Raw genomic sequence first — 20,532 nt, 5'->3', positions numbered from 1 at the left:
TATAAAAGAAAACAGAAGTTAAACATTCACAAGCAATAAAAACATTACCAATATTTTTTCCTTAAAAACTACAGAAGGATAAAATTAGTTATCTGATCAAGCTGGCTAAGTCCCTATTATTAAGCCTTGAAGGACAAAAATGCAATGTACCATTTCAGAATTAAGAAGAGTGAAAATGCCAGAGAATATAAAAGCATTTATGCTACATAATTTTCTACATCTGTCTTTGATTATAGCAACCTTACGGTAAGAGCTGTGAAAATTTGTTCCAGTAAGTGCCCAAGCATTTTTACCTATTTTAAACCACTTTAAACAATGCAAAGAAAATCAAAAGCAATAAAAACAGAGTGATTTATTTCAAGTTACTAGGAACTCTTGTTTTAAACAAGAAAATGAAATTTGTACTCAACTAAAACTGGTGACATCAATGGTCTGTGGGCACCAAATCATCTTTCTAAATGTTATACAGTGTGTTGAACAGAAGGAAAGCAAAATTAACAACAGACAAGTAGAAGGTACATGGTTGTCTTGGAAGGTGGGGTGCTTCCATTAAGAATCCCAACAAGGAACCAACTGAAGCAGTATAGATTAAGATTATAATCCTACACCCAAGGGATTCCCAAACTGTGGCCTGCAAACCATTCAGACGGTCTCTGTTATGTCTGTGGATTCATGGGTGAAGACAGCACACCCATCGTATTAAAAATATACATTGATTTTTAATTGTAATGTTACTGCTTCTTATATTCTATTTCTTACATTGTATCTTATTGTATTACAAATTTGAATTTGATACAATAATACATAAGAAATAAAAGCAGCAATAAGAATACAATTAAAAATCATACAGCATCTAGCACAGTACATTAAAATTGCTATAACAGTCTGGAAAAATCATGAAGTAGTTCACCAAGATCCTCAGCTATGTTCAAGTGGCCCAGGAGGGTGGGAGTTTTGCAACCACCATTACACTTCCTTACCAGGGAGTATGGTCTCCTGAAATTAATACGACTTTTTTCCAAGTAGACATGCACAGGATTGCACTTTCATCTACAGCAGTCAGGTTTAAATAGGCAACTTGTACATTATGTGATCAAATAATATTTTAACATAATAATATCACAACAAGAAGTCAATTCTAAATACTATTAAATTAGTGACAATTCTGAATGTAAGCATTCTAAATGTGATTTTTATGACAGAGGCTGCTTTTTAACCATAGGACAATATGCTTTACACACAAGTCAGACCATCGGTCCATTTAGAACAATATTGTCTACACTGACTGGAAGTGGCTCGCCAGAATCTGAGTCAAGAGCCTTTTCTACCCGGAGGCGCCAGGGGTTGAAGCTGGGACCTCCTGTGTGTAAAACATGGATTTTACCACTGAACAATGGCTCCACCTAATTTGATTCAAATTGAATCAGTTTGAATCCAACAACATCTGGAGAGCACCATTTTGGCTGCCGTTGATTTGCACAAACCACAATTTGCCTAGAAATTACAGCTTGAAATGGATTTTTCATTTAAGTTTGGAGGCAAGTTGCTTTTTGCCCATTTTGATCAGAAAGGAAAACTAGTTTGTCCCAAAGAGAGATGGAAGGAGGAGGAGATCAGGAGAAGAGAGTACACTTGTCCAATAGAAAACCAACAACAGATTGACTATTAGGTATGAGTCAGGCCTACTGTATTATTTATAATTTTTAACCTCAAGAGTCAAATATCTTACTTCACAATTGCTTTCCCATGTACAAGAAGTAGATCTTTTAACTCAATCAGCTTGTTAGGATGTCATGATTACATTATTAAGATCTCTGCATTAAATTAAAGGTTCGACTTCAAGTAAGTTCTTTCTAAAAAGAGACTTACTACAAATGGTATTATAAAAAGCAAATAGATTTTATTTTTATTTTTAAAATAAACTTTTATTTATGTAGATTTATGTTCCCACATCAATGTTATTTCTTATTGGTATTCTTAAAATGTATGGGAAAGTGGATCCCATCATGACCAGGTCAAGAAATTACACCCTTGCAAGGATGGACTAGTTGACATAACTCAGGGGTCTCCAATATGACATCCATAGGGTCACACGTGCCTATAGAGTGCTACCTTCATGCCACCAGAGTTCCTTGTGCACAAATGGCAGTTTCTCAACAGTTTCTCAGTTTGCAAATGTGCTCATGGGCCCAAAATGTTTTATGACTTAAAGAGTTTTATCCTGGGAAACTCTTAGGATAAATTGTTTCAGACAGACCAAATCCCTTCAATGTCTCACAGTGATACTTCAGTAACACGTGAAACATTTGATTTTAACAGATTAAAAACATAAAAGCAGTGCTGTACTCACTGTACTTACATTATTATAATACCTGCACTATTCATTCCATCAACACTTCTGCAGAGATCAAGATACCCTTACAAGTTGTATTTACATTATCTCAATTAGGTCTAAGCCCTTAGAAAATATACAGTTTCCAAGTAAGAAGCACAATTGAATATTTAAACATTATATACTATACTATACTTTAATTTGCTTCACACAGTCAAGGCTTTGGAAGGTAATGTATAGTTAAATAGATTATTTAAGTTGGGACAACCCATTCCTATTTCAAACTTATGGGGTGGGGTTTAACATTCCAGGGATGAAACAGACATTAAATGGCTTGAAATATAGGTAAAAAAAAATCTTTGGTCATCCATCAGTCACAACTTATGTAAACTGCTTTGTGAGGTCCGTCTGAAAAGCAAAATTTCTTAAATTAAATAAAATCCTACATGCCAATAAAAAAGTGATCATGTAAGCAGTAATATTTCTTAACAGTGGTACATTGATAAGAGGTGATAAGGAATTTTGAATGCCATACACAAACAACCCAAGAATGAACCTGGAAGTATTTTAGAATGTATGATGGGAAATGGCTAGAGGTATACAGTCAAACTCATATTTACTACATGATACATTTAGAAAAGCTTGACTAAGAGAAGAAAGGAGAAAACAGCACAACCAAAGAAAAGTAATGACCTACAACACATAGTTTAAGATTCCTAATTAACACAATCTTTTATTCATGGTTTCAGGCAATAAGGTATGTTTACCTGGCTCCCTCGGCCTATAAAGCAAAATGAGCGCCACAACCCCAGAGTTGTTCGCGACTGGACTTAACTGTCAGGGGTCCCTTTCCCTTTCCCTTTCCCTTTCCCTTTCCCTTTCCCTTTCCCTTGAATAAAGAAGCATCTAGTAGGCCTGGGGCAAAAATGGGAATACGGTTGAGGTGTTTCACAAAAACCTTTGACCACTCTGTAAAACATTTTGGTGATGGAGTGCTGTACAATGTGGCAAAAGTATCTGTCCACTCAAGAGTGAGGACAGGATGTATTGCCACCATTCTGACTCATTCACATCATCATTATGTAAGAACATAAGGAAGATCCTATTGGATCAGGCCAATGGTCCACCTAGTCCAGCATTACCTCCTTACAGTGGCCAAGCAGGACCAGAATGCAACAACACCCACTCCACTTGTGATTCCCAGCAACTGGTATTCAGTGTCACATTTTGTCTCTGACAGTAAAGGTAAAACATAGCCCTGAATCCATCTAATTCTCTTTTAAGCCATATTGGTGGCCACCACTACATCTTGTAAGAGCAAATTCTATATTTCTAACTGTCCGCTGTGTGTAGAAGTACTTCCTTTTGTCTTCTAACATTCAGCTTTACAGGAAGGCACAAGTTCCATTATTTCAAGGGGGGGTGGACTTCTCTATTCACTTTCATCACACTATGCTCTATCATTCCCCTTGTTCACATTTTTTCTAAATTAAAAATTCCCAAGTTGTAATCTTTCCTCATTGTGGTGTTGTTCCAGCCCTTGGCTCCCTTTGGTTGCCCTTTTTTCTTTTTTGCATCTTTCCCAGTCTAAAATATCATTATTTTAAAGTAAAGTAACAGAACTGTGAACAGAATAGTGAAATGTGACTGCCCACATGATCCCCAACATACTATCAAGGCAGGAGTTGGGAGCAAGTCGGCAATAACTCACAAGGTGTCCGTGAAGTTAACTATTCAAAGAAACAAGATAGTTCAGGCCTAGTGATCACAGCAAGTCTTCCAGTAGGTCTTGCCCCAATGATGCAGTTGTGAGGACTGAAGGTTCCTGCCTTCCCACCACTCTCTAAGGCTGTTCCTCCCCTTGGTCCTTCCCCAGGAAACTGAGGCTCCTTCGTCTTCTCTCTCTTTGCTCCACCCTCTTCATTCCTCTTCATGTTCTGGGAGACCAGGGAGGAGGGGAGCTGGCCACAGCAGGACGGGGAGACTCCCTAGCTTCTTCAGCGGCCTGCTTCCACTCTACTTCTTGGCCCCCCTCCTCACTAGCCTCCTCTTTTGCCTTCAATTCTGAACTGTTCCCTGTCACAGCCTCTTCCTCCTCACTAAACTCTGTTAATCCTTCAGCTTCAAACATCTCCTCCTCCCAGTCTGCTCCCTCTTCTCCCTTTAAGCACTCATCATCGTCCTACCACCAACCCCCTGGCTCTGAGTCTTCTTCCCTTGGGGCTTCCCCAGCTGGTGCCCCTCCCACTCCTCTGCATCCAGCCAGTCCATGACACATACCCAGTGAAAAGAAACACTCTTTTTTTAAAATTGTCCCAAATCAGTCACTGATCACTCCAAGTAAAGCCATAGCTTGCAAATCTGCTGGAACTGAAACTTAGCCACTTCAGCCATCTAGGCCTCCAGGGCAATGATGGATCAACAAACACCCACAAGATCCTTCTGAAACAGCACAACCCTATCCAGAACTGGTCATATCCCCACTTCTCCACCATAATAGCCACCTACACACAGAGACTCCATCTTGTCAGGATTTAGTATGCTACATTACTTCTCTAAGCTAGAAAACACATAGTGCTAAGAAAGCAGCACTCAAGTCTTCTAGACTCACAGGGTCACTGAACTTTGAATCCCAGGAAATGAAGGGCAGGGGCAGAAATGTTTTCCTAAGCAAGCATATTAGACAAGAAACTAGTTCCTGTCATGGGTGTCAATTTCACTATGCTGGCTGTATGTCTTCTCTCCTCTTTTCAGTCTCATATTGGGGGTGGGGGGGTGCACACCTGAGCATGTAGGTTGATATTGGGCACTGCCACAGCACAGCTGCCTTTCCTAGCTGAAGAAATACAGTGTTGTGATAGTTATTCAGGGTAGGGGGAAAGACAGGAAACAGAAGATGGATACAGGAGAATTCTAAGAACAGAGCATCCAGCCTGACAACAAAACAAGCCCAAAGTGGATATTCACCTTTTCAAATCACTTATTTGCAGGGCTGTTAAGAAAAATAGGTTCGAAAATTTGACCTCAAAACAATGAAGAGATAAATAAAGATGCCCTGAATATAAAAGCTGCTGGTTACATGAAACAGCCACCAACTTTTAAACAAACATTTGCTATCTTAAATCCTTACCAAGAACAATACTAAAGAGGGATGCTACCTATTCCTAGCACACAGCATGTTGAAATTGTAGAGACAAATGGGGGTGACACAATTTTTAGTTGATTTTTAGTTCTTCATTTTCAAAACATCAGCAAATTTTGTGTACTGTACATATTTATTATTACTATGTTCCATTATCATAATAATATCAAGAGGGAGAATACTAGACGAGCTTTCAAGCTCAGGAGCTCTATGAACTTTCCACCCACAAGTCAATTACTTCACTTCAGCCTTAACAACCAGAAAATAGCTTCTAGGACACTAAAGTTTGCTGTTGTGAAGAAGCAGTGAAACTTTCATGGAGGTATAACTTTTGTTTAAAAAGAAAGAGTAAGGATATCCAAAATATGTAGCTTTACAGATAATTGCTTCCTCTTGCAATGTCATATATGTTGCGAGAAATACAGCCATAAACAGTTGCATTGCAAACTGACTATCTTCACATACATAATGGTGTTACTTTGAAGACACGATCATTTCCTAATTACAAGCAAAATGAGGAAACCATAACCACAGCTTTCTGCGACTTTAGGTGACTGTTAAGGAGGCCAAAGAGCTCAAGCATTAATATATATCTTGTTAGATTTAAAGATTTCTCTTACACCAAACTGAAACATCCTAAGATTACCACAATAGTATTAGAGAGTTTCAAAACTAGAAAACAAACTGATTGTATGTTTAAACTTTAAAAAGTTCTTAAGTAATAGCTATTTTCAAATTATGTTCAGCTTGAGAAAAACCTACATATGAATTCTTACTTACTTTAGAGGCCCAAGGCTGCAGGCAGTTGGCGTAACAACGAACAAGAAAAGCCATTTCCTGGGTTGAAGGGAAAGTTTCCACTCACCAACAAGAAATTAAGATCCTTAGAAGTTTAGAAACCATAAGCCAAAGAAATGGATTTTCAGGCACAAAATCAAGTAGACTTTAATTTCACAGTGATTAATTAAAAATTAAATTCCTACTGTATCTCAGTGGCTTTCAGCGTTGCAAAAATTACTGCAAAAACAGTCCAATTTCGACAAGTACATAATTGCACATTCAAAATTTTCAGTGCTGCTTCTTATTCAAATACAAAGGTCAATAGATTTCCCCAGGCAGGAAATATACCTGAAACAGCTAGAATAAATTCTAGAAAGGTTTACAAGTTAAATGCAACAGTCTCTGGAAAGCTGAAAGCTGAATTCCTTTTAAGTATTTTCCCATTGCAAGGCACAGGTTAAAGCTGGTTAGTCTTCAGAGTCCGATTTCCTCATCTTCACATTTTATAATGCAGGTATAGTTTTGCAAAGATTCTTGTTAAAGCAGATCTCGGATGACTGTGGAATCCTTCATATTAAAGTTCCTTCTTTATACTCTTGCCCACCATGACAAGAGTAAATCCATTCTCAGCTAGTATCTTCAAGATATATAAATATACACAGTACTCTTAACAGGTTTGCACTACAGAATTGCTCAAAGCCTCTGCGATCAAAGCCATTTCCCTCCCAACCCCCTCCAATGCAGAGTTTAAAAATGCTGCAGTATAGCTTAGAATTCTAATGCACAGCCAGATACATGGTTAATCCAAACCCAGCATTTACCAATTAAAACATTTCTAATACATTGCAAAAGGCAACATCCACAGCAAGACTGAACGCTCGAGTCCTAATTCCTACTATCTTTGCTCGTTTCTCAGCAGCTCCCTCAGGAGAAGCTCTCATCGATTGGATGCTCCGCAGCAAGATGAAATATCTAATAAGGAGGGGAGAGAGTGGGAGGGGAATGGAGCTAAAAGGATGACATCACCTGTATAGAAAGCCTTTAGAAACTGCATTAGATCAATTGGCTACTGTATCTGCAGATGCAGCCAGAGCATCTTTATTGACCTAGTATAAACACACCTCTGTACAACAACAATTCAGCAAAACATACTCTATGTTACATTTCATATCACTCTGCTGATCTGACTGTGCACACAATTCCTTTGGGTGTTTTTCCTTTTTTTTAGCACTTACTCTTGAAATGTGTCTATCAGCTCACATTTTTTTCTAAGTAGCATTATGGACAAAGCATATTTCTTATCATTGTGATAAAATTTGGCACTGACAATTCCTTCATTATGACCTGCTGCTTATCATCTCCCTACAGATTCTGCCTATCCACACCCTCTCATAGCAAGGAATTTTATTGAAGAAACTAAACTTTCTCCAGTAATGTTGAAAGATAATTTTAATCACTAGTCAGGGTGACCATCTTACAATAGGTATACTACAAAAGGCAGACCAAATTTGCTTTTATGACCAAAGCGAAACACTTTGTGGTTGAAAATGGGTGTCATTCACCCACAAGTTTACATCAACCTGCAAGTTACATTTGATTTGTATCTTCCCAAAATATATTAGTTAAGAGCAGAACTCATCAAAGCTTGAACTGGCCAGAAATGGAAAAACAAAGATATACATGCAATTGAGATCTTGTGTAGAAACTGGGTTCTATATTCGAAGGCAGCAACTTGAAAATAACTTTTAAAACATAGGGTTGTATCCATCAGAAATCCTTCCATTCACAGGAGACCCTGTTTGATCCAGTGGAGGCTCCCCTATATGGGAGGAGGTGATTTTTCACTAATCACCTTGCCCTCTGTAGCCCCTTTAACTGGCTCCCAGATTTAATCCAGAGTATTAGGGAACCCACCAGCACAGCGTGGAATAAGGGCACGGGAGGAGAAAGAGGAAATTGCCTTCCTTTTGCTCTCCAAAGCCTCCTCTGGGTCTCAAAGAGCCTTCCATGAACAGAAGAACAGCACTGGATAAAACTGATGTGTACATAGAGTATGCTTTATTTAAATAATTTTCCTTTTTGTATGTTTATTTATTTTTAAAATATATTCAGTACTGCTTGAAAAATGAGAAAGTATTCCGCATTTAAACTAATTTTTTTGTTCACAATAAGGCAGCAGATGAGCAGCCCCTCTACTGTACCTACATCTTTTTAAATGATTCATGTTAACACTGCTCAAAAGTGAACAGGTATAAACCGCAAGTAAGAAACTAGGTTTCCAAAGAGTTCAACTTAAAAATAATTGTTTAGTGATGAAATGTAACTATACTAAAACAGGCTGTATCATATTAAGAGACATGCAGTTTATTTTTATTTTAAGAAAAGATGCCTGATTAACAACAAACATATTCTGTTGTACAGTTGAACTGTGTGTGTTAGTTTTGAAATTGCTGCATTGTGCATGAATTTACTCCACCAAAGATTTTTAAGTGAATGCAATATTTCACAACTACTGTAAACATAAGCTTAATAAGGGGATTTTCTCCCCTTCCTTTCTAGTTTCCCCTTTAAGTGAAGATGACATCATCCTTTTCCTTTTCCTACGAATCAGACTGCAGCTACTGCAACACCCTGGGGAATGTATCTCAGCCCCTACATGCAATCCTGCCAGCCTAACAGCTATGTGCAGGGTGAAAAACTGACCTAATTCTACGCTGGCACCCTTTTAAAAAGCAAAGTGTCTTTATGCCACTCTTACATAAATTCCTTAATAAATTATCTGTTGAAGACAAATGTCAAATGATCAAAATTCATTATCTGCAACAGAGGAAAATAACCAAGTAGGATTTTAAAATGAATGCAATCAGAGCTAAGGCTATATTAAATATGTATTTGTCTATAAATTATTTATTTCATTTTTTTAAAAAAGGCTATAAATGAAATAAAGTGACTTTTTTCTTTTATTAAACACTTTAAAATAATCCATCTACATACTGAAGTAGGAGAGAAAACCAACAGGGTGATGTGAATATGATGGAAAGAACACTGTATTTTTGTAATCTGAATACTGTTTGGAGGTTTATTATTGGACATTTTTTCAACATGACTAGAGGCCTGTTCTTTTTTTAGAAGATATACTTTAATCAATAATTATGCAAATTCCCCGGTGCACTACTACATGAAAAAGCAAGTGATAGGGAAATGCCAGTACAGTAGCTAGCAGGTTACTTCCAATGCAGTGTAAAGTAGTAGAGCGACTTCGGTAACCCACTGTACTCAGGAGTTGATAACTTGAAAATACCTTGGTAATTGGCAACAAAAGGCAATGTTAATCAGCAGTATTTTAATACATATTATATACATGGAGAAAGAGGGAGGGAGAGAATATGAATGAATTGTGATGGGTCCGCCTAACATTTTAGTGTTTCAACAGAAAAGTTTCAAGAGTTTAAAGTTACATACAAAAGTGTTTGAAATGTATTCCAAAACAGAAAGGACCAATGATGGAAATGAATATTGGCAGATGGAAAGGAATCTGAGAGAATCTTCATGCTGCACTGGCAAGCCTTGAGTGACTTCATATTGCTGGCAGATATCTCTCTCTCTCTCTCTCTCTCTCTCTCTCTCTCTCTCTCACACACACACACACACACACACACACACTCTCTCTCTCTCTCTCTCTCTCTCTCTCTCTCTCACACACACACACACACACACATTGCACTTAAATATCTTCCATAAATATTTTCAAGCAAGGTTAGATCTATACTTTGATTTTTAAAGATGATTTTATTCTTCAGTCTTTGCACAGGTGAGACATTAAAAACAGCCCCTATGAACTCCCCACATTTCCTCTTCCATAGTGACATTATGCTCTGACATTAAACAGCAAGTGTACAATAGTTTTCATTGCAGCTAAAATCCTATCAAAAGGCACAGAAAGATTCAACAGCCGTATGAAAATGTAAGCCATCCTAGGAGGGAGGGGGGAGAGCAGAGGAGAGGGGAGGGGAGGGGGAGAGAATGTAAGAGAGAGGCTGTCACTAGAACTAAAATGATGTAAGCTTCTAAAATTAGAATCAGCGATACAGAGGGAACAATAAAAAGGCACCACAGATTCAATTTCCCTATAGGCTTTGTAGCTACTTTTCTTCTCTAAGATAATGTGATATACATGAAAAGGTCATCTCCCATTTAGAGCTTTGACATTTATATTTTTAATAAAACTAATATGAAATTTATATGAATGGCTTAATTGTTGTTTCATGTCTATTTCAAATGTTAACTGTACCCATGTGTATACATGATCAACACGAAAAGTCCATCCCTGTGTAACTCTGCAAAGACAACACACATATTTGTATTTAGAGTTTCATTGACAATTACAATCAATCTGTTAATTAATGTTAAAATATTAAATCTCAGTGTGGAAGGACTGCCTCAACAGAATGCAACACAAGCAAGAGAACTATTAGGCATGGCGTGTGCACTGCATAAAGGGAATCAGTTATTATTTAGGGAATTGGTAGAGGGGTGACTGATAGCATAGACCCAAATCACATTTTCTCAATCCAAAGCTCTATCTCTTTCACAAAATCAGAGATGCTGTCTCAAATGTTTGGCTTAGGAAACAAACCACAAGTGAATCTATAGGCAGACATACACATTATTTTGTAATGCACAGGCAATCATTTCAAACTGCCTCCTTCTGATGTCTTCACCATGCTACTACCTTCAAGTGTAGAGTTTCTATTGTACTGCTTTCCATTTCGGCAGCTACGTGTCCATGTGATATGGAAAACTGACATAATCAGCCATACTATGTTATACTGATGATGGGAAGCAGACATATGGAGAAGTTAATTCAAGCAGTCTCTGCATGATAAAGGTTACATATAGATCGGCCAATGCCTTTTGGTGCATCCTTAGGCAGTCACACTGACTAGACTGGCATACACAAACTTCATGTGCCTGCATAAACAGTTCTCTTCAAACATGGTTGTTACAACTGCTGCTATTAGGAGGAATAGGTTTTCTCAAATCACATAGCAAACATAATTCCCCAAGCACTACTGCTAGGGAAACACAAATCATTTTTCTTAAAAGGATTGTACACCTATATTAAGAAATTCTGTAAGGATGCTGGAGCAGCTAGACTAGTATGACCAAGTGCAATCCATCAAAGCACAGCTACTCTGATGATGCAGGTGTCCAGGAATGCACACAAGCAGAGCTCTGCAAAAACATAGGCTTCCACATTTATTGCACCACATTTTTTTTGCTAATGCTAACTTCTGCATACGTATTGGAGCAGCACAAAATTAGAGATTGGACTTAAACTTCCACCAAACACAGGTCCCTATGAAATACTGGCTTCCCTGAACACCAGGAGTATGTAAAGCATCAATATGGAAGACCTTAACCTGTTACACACAGGGAGATCACAGGGTGTCTGGTCTGAACATGTCCTACTTTTCAGATCTAATTCTATCAGCTTCAGAAAACAATATCAGCTTGAAAACAGATATTTAAACTTCGGACAATCATATCTTTGTTTAACAAGCCAAAATACTGATAAGTATGTTTCCTGCATCCTATCCATTCTGAAGGAAATCAGCCCTGAGTGCTCACTGGAAGGACAGATCGTGAAGCTGAGGCTCCAATACTTTGGCCACCTCATGAGAAGAGAAGACTCCCTGGAAAAGACCCTGATGTTGGGAAAGATGGAGGGCACAAGGAGAAGGGGACGACAGAGGACGAGATGGTTGGATAGTGTTCTCGAAGCTACCAGCATGAGTTTGACCAAACTGCGGGAGGCAGTGGGAGGCCTGGCGTGCTCTGGTCCATGGGGTCACGAAGAGTCAGACACGACTAAACGACTAAACAACAACAACAAATGTTTCCTGCATAAGCAGTGCCTTCACTTTTCTCTTCATACAAGCAGTGATTAAACCAGACAGTCTCCAATTAATCACAGTTTTCCATTTCATCAGAACCAGAAAACTATGGTTACCAGGTTGCATACAAGTCAGGATCTTAAGCTACAGTTTGAAGATGGTTTAAGATTCTGACTTTTTCCATTGCCAATAACCATGGATTCCCAGTTTGGATGAAACAGAAGACTATGGTTTATTAGAGATTTCCTGCTTTAATAACAGCTCACATGTGTGGGCAAAAGGTCCATTTACATCTCTGCTAGTTAAACTGAGATGTGTTTATTTGAGGCAAACTATTCTGTTTCATCTGTGTGATATATCTCTGAATGACAGTTTCTATATTCTATATAGGGAACAAAAAGCTTTCCTGGCCTGTCTTGTAAAAGTGGATCTTATGGAGTCGGAAAGACTTTCATGACACAAATTCAGTAGAGGAAGCTTTTCCTAACATGAAGAAATCTGTGTTGAATTTCATGCCTGTGATAAACCTCTTTAAAAGGTTCAGGAATAAATTACACCAAAAGTGCCTAGATAAAATTATTCAGTAAATCATTTTAGAGATGGCTCAAGTAAGTGAACCAATCAGCATACAATTTCAAACACCTAAGGCAAGAGCATTTCAGTTGGTGGAACTTCACAGCAGTCATGTTCATAAGCAAAAATGAATGGAGATGTTGGGTGTGAACAAAACCCTCGCATGCTTTCCTTTGTGCAAGCAAACAAGGAAGTCTTCTATTAACATTACTTTCCCAGTTTGTCCCAACCAGGAAAGCACAGTTAATATTCATGCATGTTCTGAAGCTGCTAAGCCATTGTTTGAAGCTGATTTATATACTGTATCCTGGTTTTTCCAAAGCTGCTAACCAGAATTTCCCAGTTCAGAAGAAGACAGTGTATTGGAAGATGCCCTAGCATGTTTGCTTTTGCCAGCAAAGGGGCTGCACACATGGTCGAAACACTTGTTCCTATCTCAACTTATTAAACCAATATATGATTGTAAGTTGATACAAGTACTGTTAATTTAAAAACACTGCCCAGTGGAAACACATGATAGAAGACAATCTGAGAAAAATAGATCAAGAGACAACTAGCACCTGGCTTCCTGGACCTTATGTAATAACCTAGGAATCACTTTTTCAGTTGTTCAGCCCTGCTCCTGGCACCTGAACAGTGATGCCAAGAGCAGATTCTTACATCAAGGCTCTTAATCAGGGGTCTCATACAATCAAAGCCATGACGCTGACATCCATCAGCCAGTACCTGCATCTTTACCTGTCCAGCCACAATTTCCATTGACTCCATTCTTATAGGCTCATCTCAACACTTATGAGAGCTACAAACCTGCTGGTTTCCAGGAGCAGCTGGATGCACAAAATGGTCATACAATAAATGAGCATTTCTTCCTACAAATTGCACTTGCCCTCTGAAATTTTAAGTCTAAAAATGCAGCCAAAAGGGAAATTTGCATATACCATATACAGATGGCAATATATTCCGCTCATGCTCATGGAACCTTGGATCCAACGGCATTTGAATAAGGGTTACAAAGCAATTGAACGCCACAGTGTTCCCAAAGTCAAGGGTTAACAATATAAACTTCTAATACAAATATTTTCAAAATAGATAACGAAATGGCTATAAGCATTAGGATGCTTGTGAAGACAATCACCAAAGAAGATAATTTTAAAAGCAAATATATTGCTAACTCTTTCTGTGCTGAGAATGGATGAACATTAAGCCAAGAATTCTGGCTGCATTCCAATTGTGATACATACTTTGGCCGGAATCAAATAAATCTTTTGTTCCAATTAGTTATAGAAGCAATACTCTGCACTCAATATGCAGTCCTGGCATGCTTGCTCTTAAGAAGTTGAATGATTTGCAACTATTGATCACATTTCAGGAGCAGACAATCATGGACTGGTCCTTCCATCTTCCTTTCTCCACAAGTAATGTAAGCAGTGTGTAGAGACTAAACAACAAAAGAGATGGCAAAAACTAGACACAGCCACTTAATAGAATGGATGGGCTCCAACAGTATCTGTTTAATACTTTTTTAAAAGACGGGCCATAATTTGCCTATTCTAACATTCTCTTACAATGTCTCCAATAACCAAGCCACATACTTTTTCTAAATTAAAAATTAAGAAGCATTTCACTCTAACACTTATGCCCAGATGCAGCAGATGACCTTCTCTGAGGCCACAGAATTCTGACACTTCTGTGTCATGGGAGATCAGTCACTCCTAAATGAAAAGACACAGTAGAATCGGATGCCCTTGTAGGAGGCTGACTGGAAGGAAGCACATCCAGAGTCTCACAGGACATTTTAATTATTTAATATATTTATTACAGCATCACTAGTAATGCTCTACGAAGCCCAACTAGCATTGACAACACAGAGATAGTCTCTTCAGGAACCCATATATTCATGAGAACTGGGCCATTTTCTACATTCCTACATTTTCTAAATTACCATTAAAAGTTCAACTGCACTGGTTAGAACAGTACAAAGTGTAATATACTGACATTCTTCCTGGGAGAAACTTAGTTGCTATATTTTTCAAATTTTTAGATAAGCCAATAAATATATGCATAATACCCCAAAGTTCAGTGTTTTGTTCACTATATACAACAGAACAATCATTTAAAATTTCAGCCACTGCATAACTCCCTTAGTACTGTTGCCATTACACTACCTGGGCTAAGCCATGGTTTGACTTAGTGTTAGTCAGAGCTCAGATCATGGTTTGTCTCATTCTATGAGCTGAAACCAAGAGCCGGGGAAGACAAATCACAAGGCTGTGTTCAGAGACAACACTGAGCTAAACAATAAGGAGCACAGCAGCAGCAACACAACAATCTTCTCTCCAGAAACCCACATGTGTTTGATCATGCTAAGCTATAGTCTAGCTTAGCATTTCATGCCAAGTGGCCCACTAAATTAAGAATATACATTGAGTAACATTAGCCACATTTTAAAATTGAAAATATCATGTTAGTTTCTAAGAGGAAAAGGTGTGCACTATGATACTTTAGAGACAGAAATGAAAGCCTTAGGTCATAATAAATCAAAGCTGCATCAAAATAATTTGATGATGCATGCTTCCTTTAGATATAAAACTAGAACAAGAAATCAGAAGGGACAATTCCTTGTCACCTCACCAGGGAGTTTAGTTTGCCTGGTTCTTCATGCTGTTCTTTTGGATGCCATCTTAAGCCTGTTATGCTCCCTTTGAGTTACTAACCAGGCCTTCAGCCAGAGAAGCAGCTTCCTGTAACAGTTGACAACATCGCTTAACAGCACTCTATGACAGATATGACTATCAGTCTTCCACACATCTTGCTAAATGAGCCTGACTAAAGTTCAAGGAATTCCCCCACCAAAAAAAAACACCCCATCACAGAATTTTGCAGCATTCCTGTACAATACATTGCAATTCTCTGTATAAGCTCCAGACAAACATCTTTTTCCTGCAAGTACCAAGGTAGCAAATGAAGCAGTAAATTACATGTTCATAGATGGCATACAGAAGTAGCTTACTACTGTATCTAGACTGTTCAGGAAATTAATTCACCACAGTCACAGCTTCTTTCTGCTAACAAGGTTAACAATCATCTGACTGAAGCATTAATACAAACCACAAAATAAGAGACCAAACAACTGTCAGACATATTTGCTTAGCTCCCCTACCAAAAAACAAAACAAGAACAGAAGATAGACTGCTGAACTAACCAGTATCCACTGAAGTCCGTTCTGATTACATGTTTGAGCCCAGGTACATTCATGAGCAAAGAACATCAGATAACGAAGAGTAAGATGGATGAAAGGGACTTTGGAGAGCTAGCAAATGTTGTTTTTTAAAAAAGGAGACGAAGAGCTATTTTACTTTACCCAAGTCTTCATCTCACACAGATGAGAAGTGAGATACCAGCTCTTTTCAAGCGGTTAAACTGAGAGCAAGACATTCTAGGCAGATTGAAACAAACTGTCCGAAACTTCAGGGATGGGAAAATCAGAGAGCAGTTACTGAATTACTACAGTATTTCAAGATATCATAACAAACTACTTGAAGGTATGGTTCACAGTAGGAGTGGGGAAAACCTTTTTTTTTTTCATTGGGTCTGCATTCCCTCATGGGGAACCTTTCAACTAGTGGGTGCAACCAGAGGCAAAATATGTTTTGCATTGTAGGCTGCCTTTCAGCAAGAGAAACCATCTAGGCAAGTAAGAGGCTTTTTCACAGTACCATTCCAGCCAAGTCAAACCATTTGAGGAGTGGGGTCAATGGGAGACGTAAGACTAAAAATTGCAGTGACTGGTGCTTGAGGGCCAGCCATTATACCCTAAGTCTGAGATTCCCTATCCTATTCTTGGGTATCTTTTGTTAGGGTTGGATGAAGCTCACAATAATGTATCAATTTAACAGGAGATGAATGCATTAAAAAGATGAAAGTAAACTTACGAGAAATTAAAATTCTGGTATATAAAAGCTACTGGTCTAAACAGTACTTGAGCATAAAGGACATCTTGCTGGCTTCCCAGCAGGACAATTTGCAATGTATTTAATATGGGAACTGAAACCAGATAAGTCCTTGTTATGGAATGATTAGCATTTTCCAATGGCAAGTCCTTGCTAAATCAATTTTAAATTAATAAAAGAAAAATTCACATCCTGGATAAATGCATCCCACACAAAACTAGAGTTAGTTCCTTAGTAACAGGAAAAGAATCATCTGCTGGTTGTTCTCTCAGATGTCTGCAACAGTGGGGAGCTATTTACCGGGAAGGGGGAATCCTTCCCCATCACCACTGGGCTAAATAACTGCCCAACATAAAATGGAATAGTCTCAGGTGGAATATACAGAAGAGCCTCAACTTGACCAAAACTGCAAGATTCCCTCAATTACTGCAAAAAGGGAAATCTCATCTTTCTGCCTTGATTACATTAATCCAAATTTCAAATTCCCATAGCCTTATGCTTCACTGACTTCTTATGCTGACATTTTTTTAAACAAACAGGTAAATTATCCTGTGCCCCTAGATAGAAAGATACAGTACAAAACTGACTGATAAATAAAAGAGGGAAATGATCTGAAACAGCTATTACTTTACATATTGGGAAAATGAATACACAGCCTGTAAACATTAAATACATCCCAAGTACAAGAACATGTCAATCTGATTGAAGGATGTATTTAAGGATATTCATACATTCACTATCAAAAATAATCCAAGTATCACAGACAATTCCTAATTAGTATCACAATTACCATCTTTTCCTGCTTTTACAGTAACTCTTGTACAAGAGCATACGGCCAATATTCTGAAGTTAATTACTATATATTTTATATTAAAGGCAAATATGAAAACCTTTTTTTTTCCTTTTTCAGTGAAAATATGCCTGAAATATGCACTTCAATTCATTTAAAATTACCACAGTACTGTATTCACTACACCAATCTTTTTCAAGGATTATACATTTTAAACAAAAGAGTCTTGCCCTAGAACTCTCAAAACAAGCAACAAATTCTCCCTACCAGTCACAATTTATTATGTTACCATCTGAGTTACTTACTTTAATAATTACAATTACTTATTGTAATAATTTTTACCACTGATATCAAATAATTTTATGTCAGCATGCAAGTATGGAGTAAATCTCTATATGTCTACTCAAAAGAGTTCCATGGAACTTACTCCCAGAAAGAATAGGATTGCACTCAGAGAACATTTTTGATCTTACCGTTATCAAAACTGTAACAAAGATAAAACTCTGCCTAAAGGTGGGATCAATTAATGTGTGTGAGCATGCTTTTTTCCCATGGTTCTCTGAGCAGAACACAGCACATGAATATAAGAAGAGCCTGCTGGATCAGGCAAATGGACCATCTAAATCCAGCATCCTGTTCTCACAGTGGCCAACCAAATGCCTGTGGTAAGCTTGCAAGCAGGTCCCTTGGTCAGGAGAACTCTCCCCTCCTGCGGTTTCAAGCAAATGGTATCAACCAATATTGTTCTCTCCCTTCTCTGTCCTGTACTCAGCCCCAAAACACTGTCAAGAGTTTAGGATTGCTCTGTAACAGTGAAGCTACAGTGTGAGGCAAGGAATTCCCCAAGGGAGGCATCCACTCGCACAAGACAGCTCTTCCTGATTTGGGCTGATTCTACCCTATAGGCACACCAAGCAGCAGCCTGAGGCTTGTTTCCTACAGATCCCCTTCATTTACAGCCTGAACAAAATAGGGAAGAGGATGCAAATATGTCCATGTCTTCTTTTAAAAAATAAATAAATCCAAAATTGAAGCTTAAACTTTCTGAACAGTTGTCTGTGATCAATCTTTTGGTATTCAGAGTTAGGCTGACAAAAAGTGGATGAGAACCTAATCAAATTATACTTTCAATCAAAGTTTGTGCATGTGTGTGCTTTGGTTAGCAGCCCTAAACCTTTTGTAATGGAGATTGCTAAAAACCTAGAAAAAACTGAGATGATGCATAATAGAGTCCAACAAATAATTAATCATACTAAATATCTGGAGTTTTGGTAGCAGCTGGGCTACCAGAAAATGCATCTGAACACAACTCCAGTTGATCGGTCTCAGTCTAAACTTACCAAATGCGACCACAGAGTGATGTGGTCTGGAGTAGTCTTCACCAACGGATAGTACATTAACACAATCCTTAAAAGGCTACAACTGCATTACAGTCAACTCCTAAATAGCCATCTACAACTCTAAGTCCAACAAAATCACCTTTGTAAATTTTATCCACTTCTTCATCTCTGACTTCATCAATATTTCCCACAGAAAGAGCAAGCCTCAGCCAAACAGGTTGGAACATGGAAATAAGTACACTCACCGAAAGATAGCTGCTAACATCCACGTTATCTGTGATGGTCTGACGTTCTCCCCTCTGGTTAATCTTCCTAAACCTTCGTCGAGATTGTCGGAGGGGCACTTCCCTTTGCAGGATGTTGTCTTCATTCTCTTTCGAGTTATCCACCTGGAACACATGTTCAGGATCCTGATTAAACATCCAATTCTTCCATATCATTGAAAGTCTGTGTAATCTTAAAAAACTCATGAGAAAAAGCTCTACGTGAGCTAGTAACGTCTGGGGAAGTTTATCTGAAGGCAGCCTATTGCAAGATCCTGAAACTAGAGCTACACGTCTTCAACAGTGTTATTACAATGAGTTGGAAGGCCACAATTTCCTTCCCGGAAAGAGCTCCCCCCCCCAACTAAGCAAGACTACCTTACCAGCAATAAAAAAACTATTCATTGAACTCAGACGGTTTAAAATTAAAACAGTGGCATAGTCACAGGGTAAAAGTTGTCAGTTTGATAGTTAACATATTAAACTACAACCTCAACATACACAATTTGCTCTCTTCCACTCACCAATGTTCCAATACCTCAAAAACATGCAGCAAAACACTTTAAAAAAAAAAAAGTCCTGATGCTCCGTAGATCAGATTGTTAAAACCTTAGCTGCAGCTATAATGTGACAAGGCTAACTTTTTGAAACAACATTTTGAACCATATTACATAGTTCAGGCTGAAAGCTTACTGCCCTTCATGATCATTTATTCTATAAAAAGCAAGTCCTGTCTTCACATTTCCTTTTGAAATCTCAGCAGGAAACAACACAGACAGACACATATATACAAGAAACAAGTGGCAACAGTGTCTATTCAGGATTTCAACTGTATATTATATGTAAGTGTGTACCATGGGAAGAAATTGGTTTATCACTGCAACTGGCTGGGATGTAAAAAGAACTGAGAAATTAGCGAGGAACATTTGCACTTAAAACACTTATAGAAGGTTCATTTTCAAACTGGAAAAAGGTCTTACTATCCTTGTCTACCAACGCAAGTGATCCACTGCACTGAAAAACACACAACTCATACAGGTATCAATATTTGAAAGAATTAGATCATTCAGAAAGGGTGGAAGCCTATCAAGGTTGTGCACATTAAATTCCAATGGATTTAAAAGAAGATTAAAGCAGCTACTTAAACTTCTCTCATTGAAATCAATGGACCTTAAAGTATGGGTAGGCTGTACCAAAAAATATTTATAATAGTTATTTGAGGAACAATATATCTGAAGAAATGTAGCCGCCCAGAGTGGCTAGGGAAACCCAGCCAGATGGGTGGGGTATAAATAATAAAATTATTGTTTTAGATGTGTTTATGCAGTTATGAGAATATTTCTACATGGAATGTAGAAAATGATTACAAAAATTATATTCATTCCTAGTCACTGACATGATTCTTATTTGTTTTCTTCTGATTCTTATCTTTTTCAGCCATTTGTGCACCCAGCAAGCAAAGGCA

At 38.0% G+C, this 20,532-nt stretch overlaps 1 protein-coding gene across 6 annotated transcripts in view; it reads right to left on the bottom strand.

Annotated features, from left to right (window-relative positions):
• The window catches only part of RAPGEF6 (Rap guanine nucleotide exchange factor 6), a 138,754-nt gene that overhangs the window by 74,710 nt on the left and 43,512 nt on the right, over positions 1-20,532 (bottom strand). For 5 of the 6 annotated variants that reach the window (XM_079968085.1, XM_079968089.1, XM_079968086.1 and 2 more), the window contains exon 6: positions 19,050-19,193. In XM_079968085.1, coding sequence (XP_079824211.1) covers positions 19,050-19,193 — 144 coding nt within the window. Of the gene's footprint in view, positions 1-6,254; positions 7,216-19,049; positions 19,194-20,532 lie in introns of those variants that run through there. The other variant, XM_079968090.1, reaches the window with a different exon arrangement.

Source organism: Podarcis cretensis (genome assembly GCF_951804945.1).
Source record: "Podarcis cretensis genome assembly, chromosome: 2".
In the NCBI taxonomy this organism is placed as follows: Eukaryota; Metazoa; Chordata; class Lepidosauria; order Squamata; family Lacertidae; genus Podarcis; species Podarcis cretensis.
Note: the sequence above shows the minus strand (reverse complement) of the source record. Positions and strands in the feature narration are given on the sequence as shown.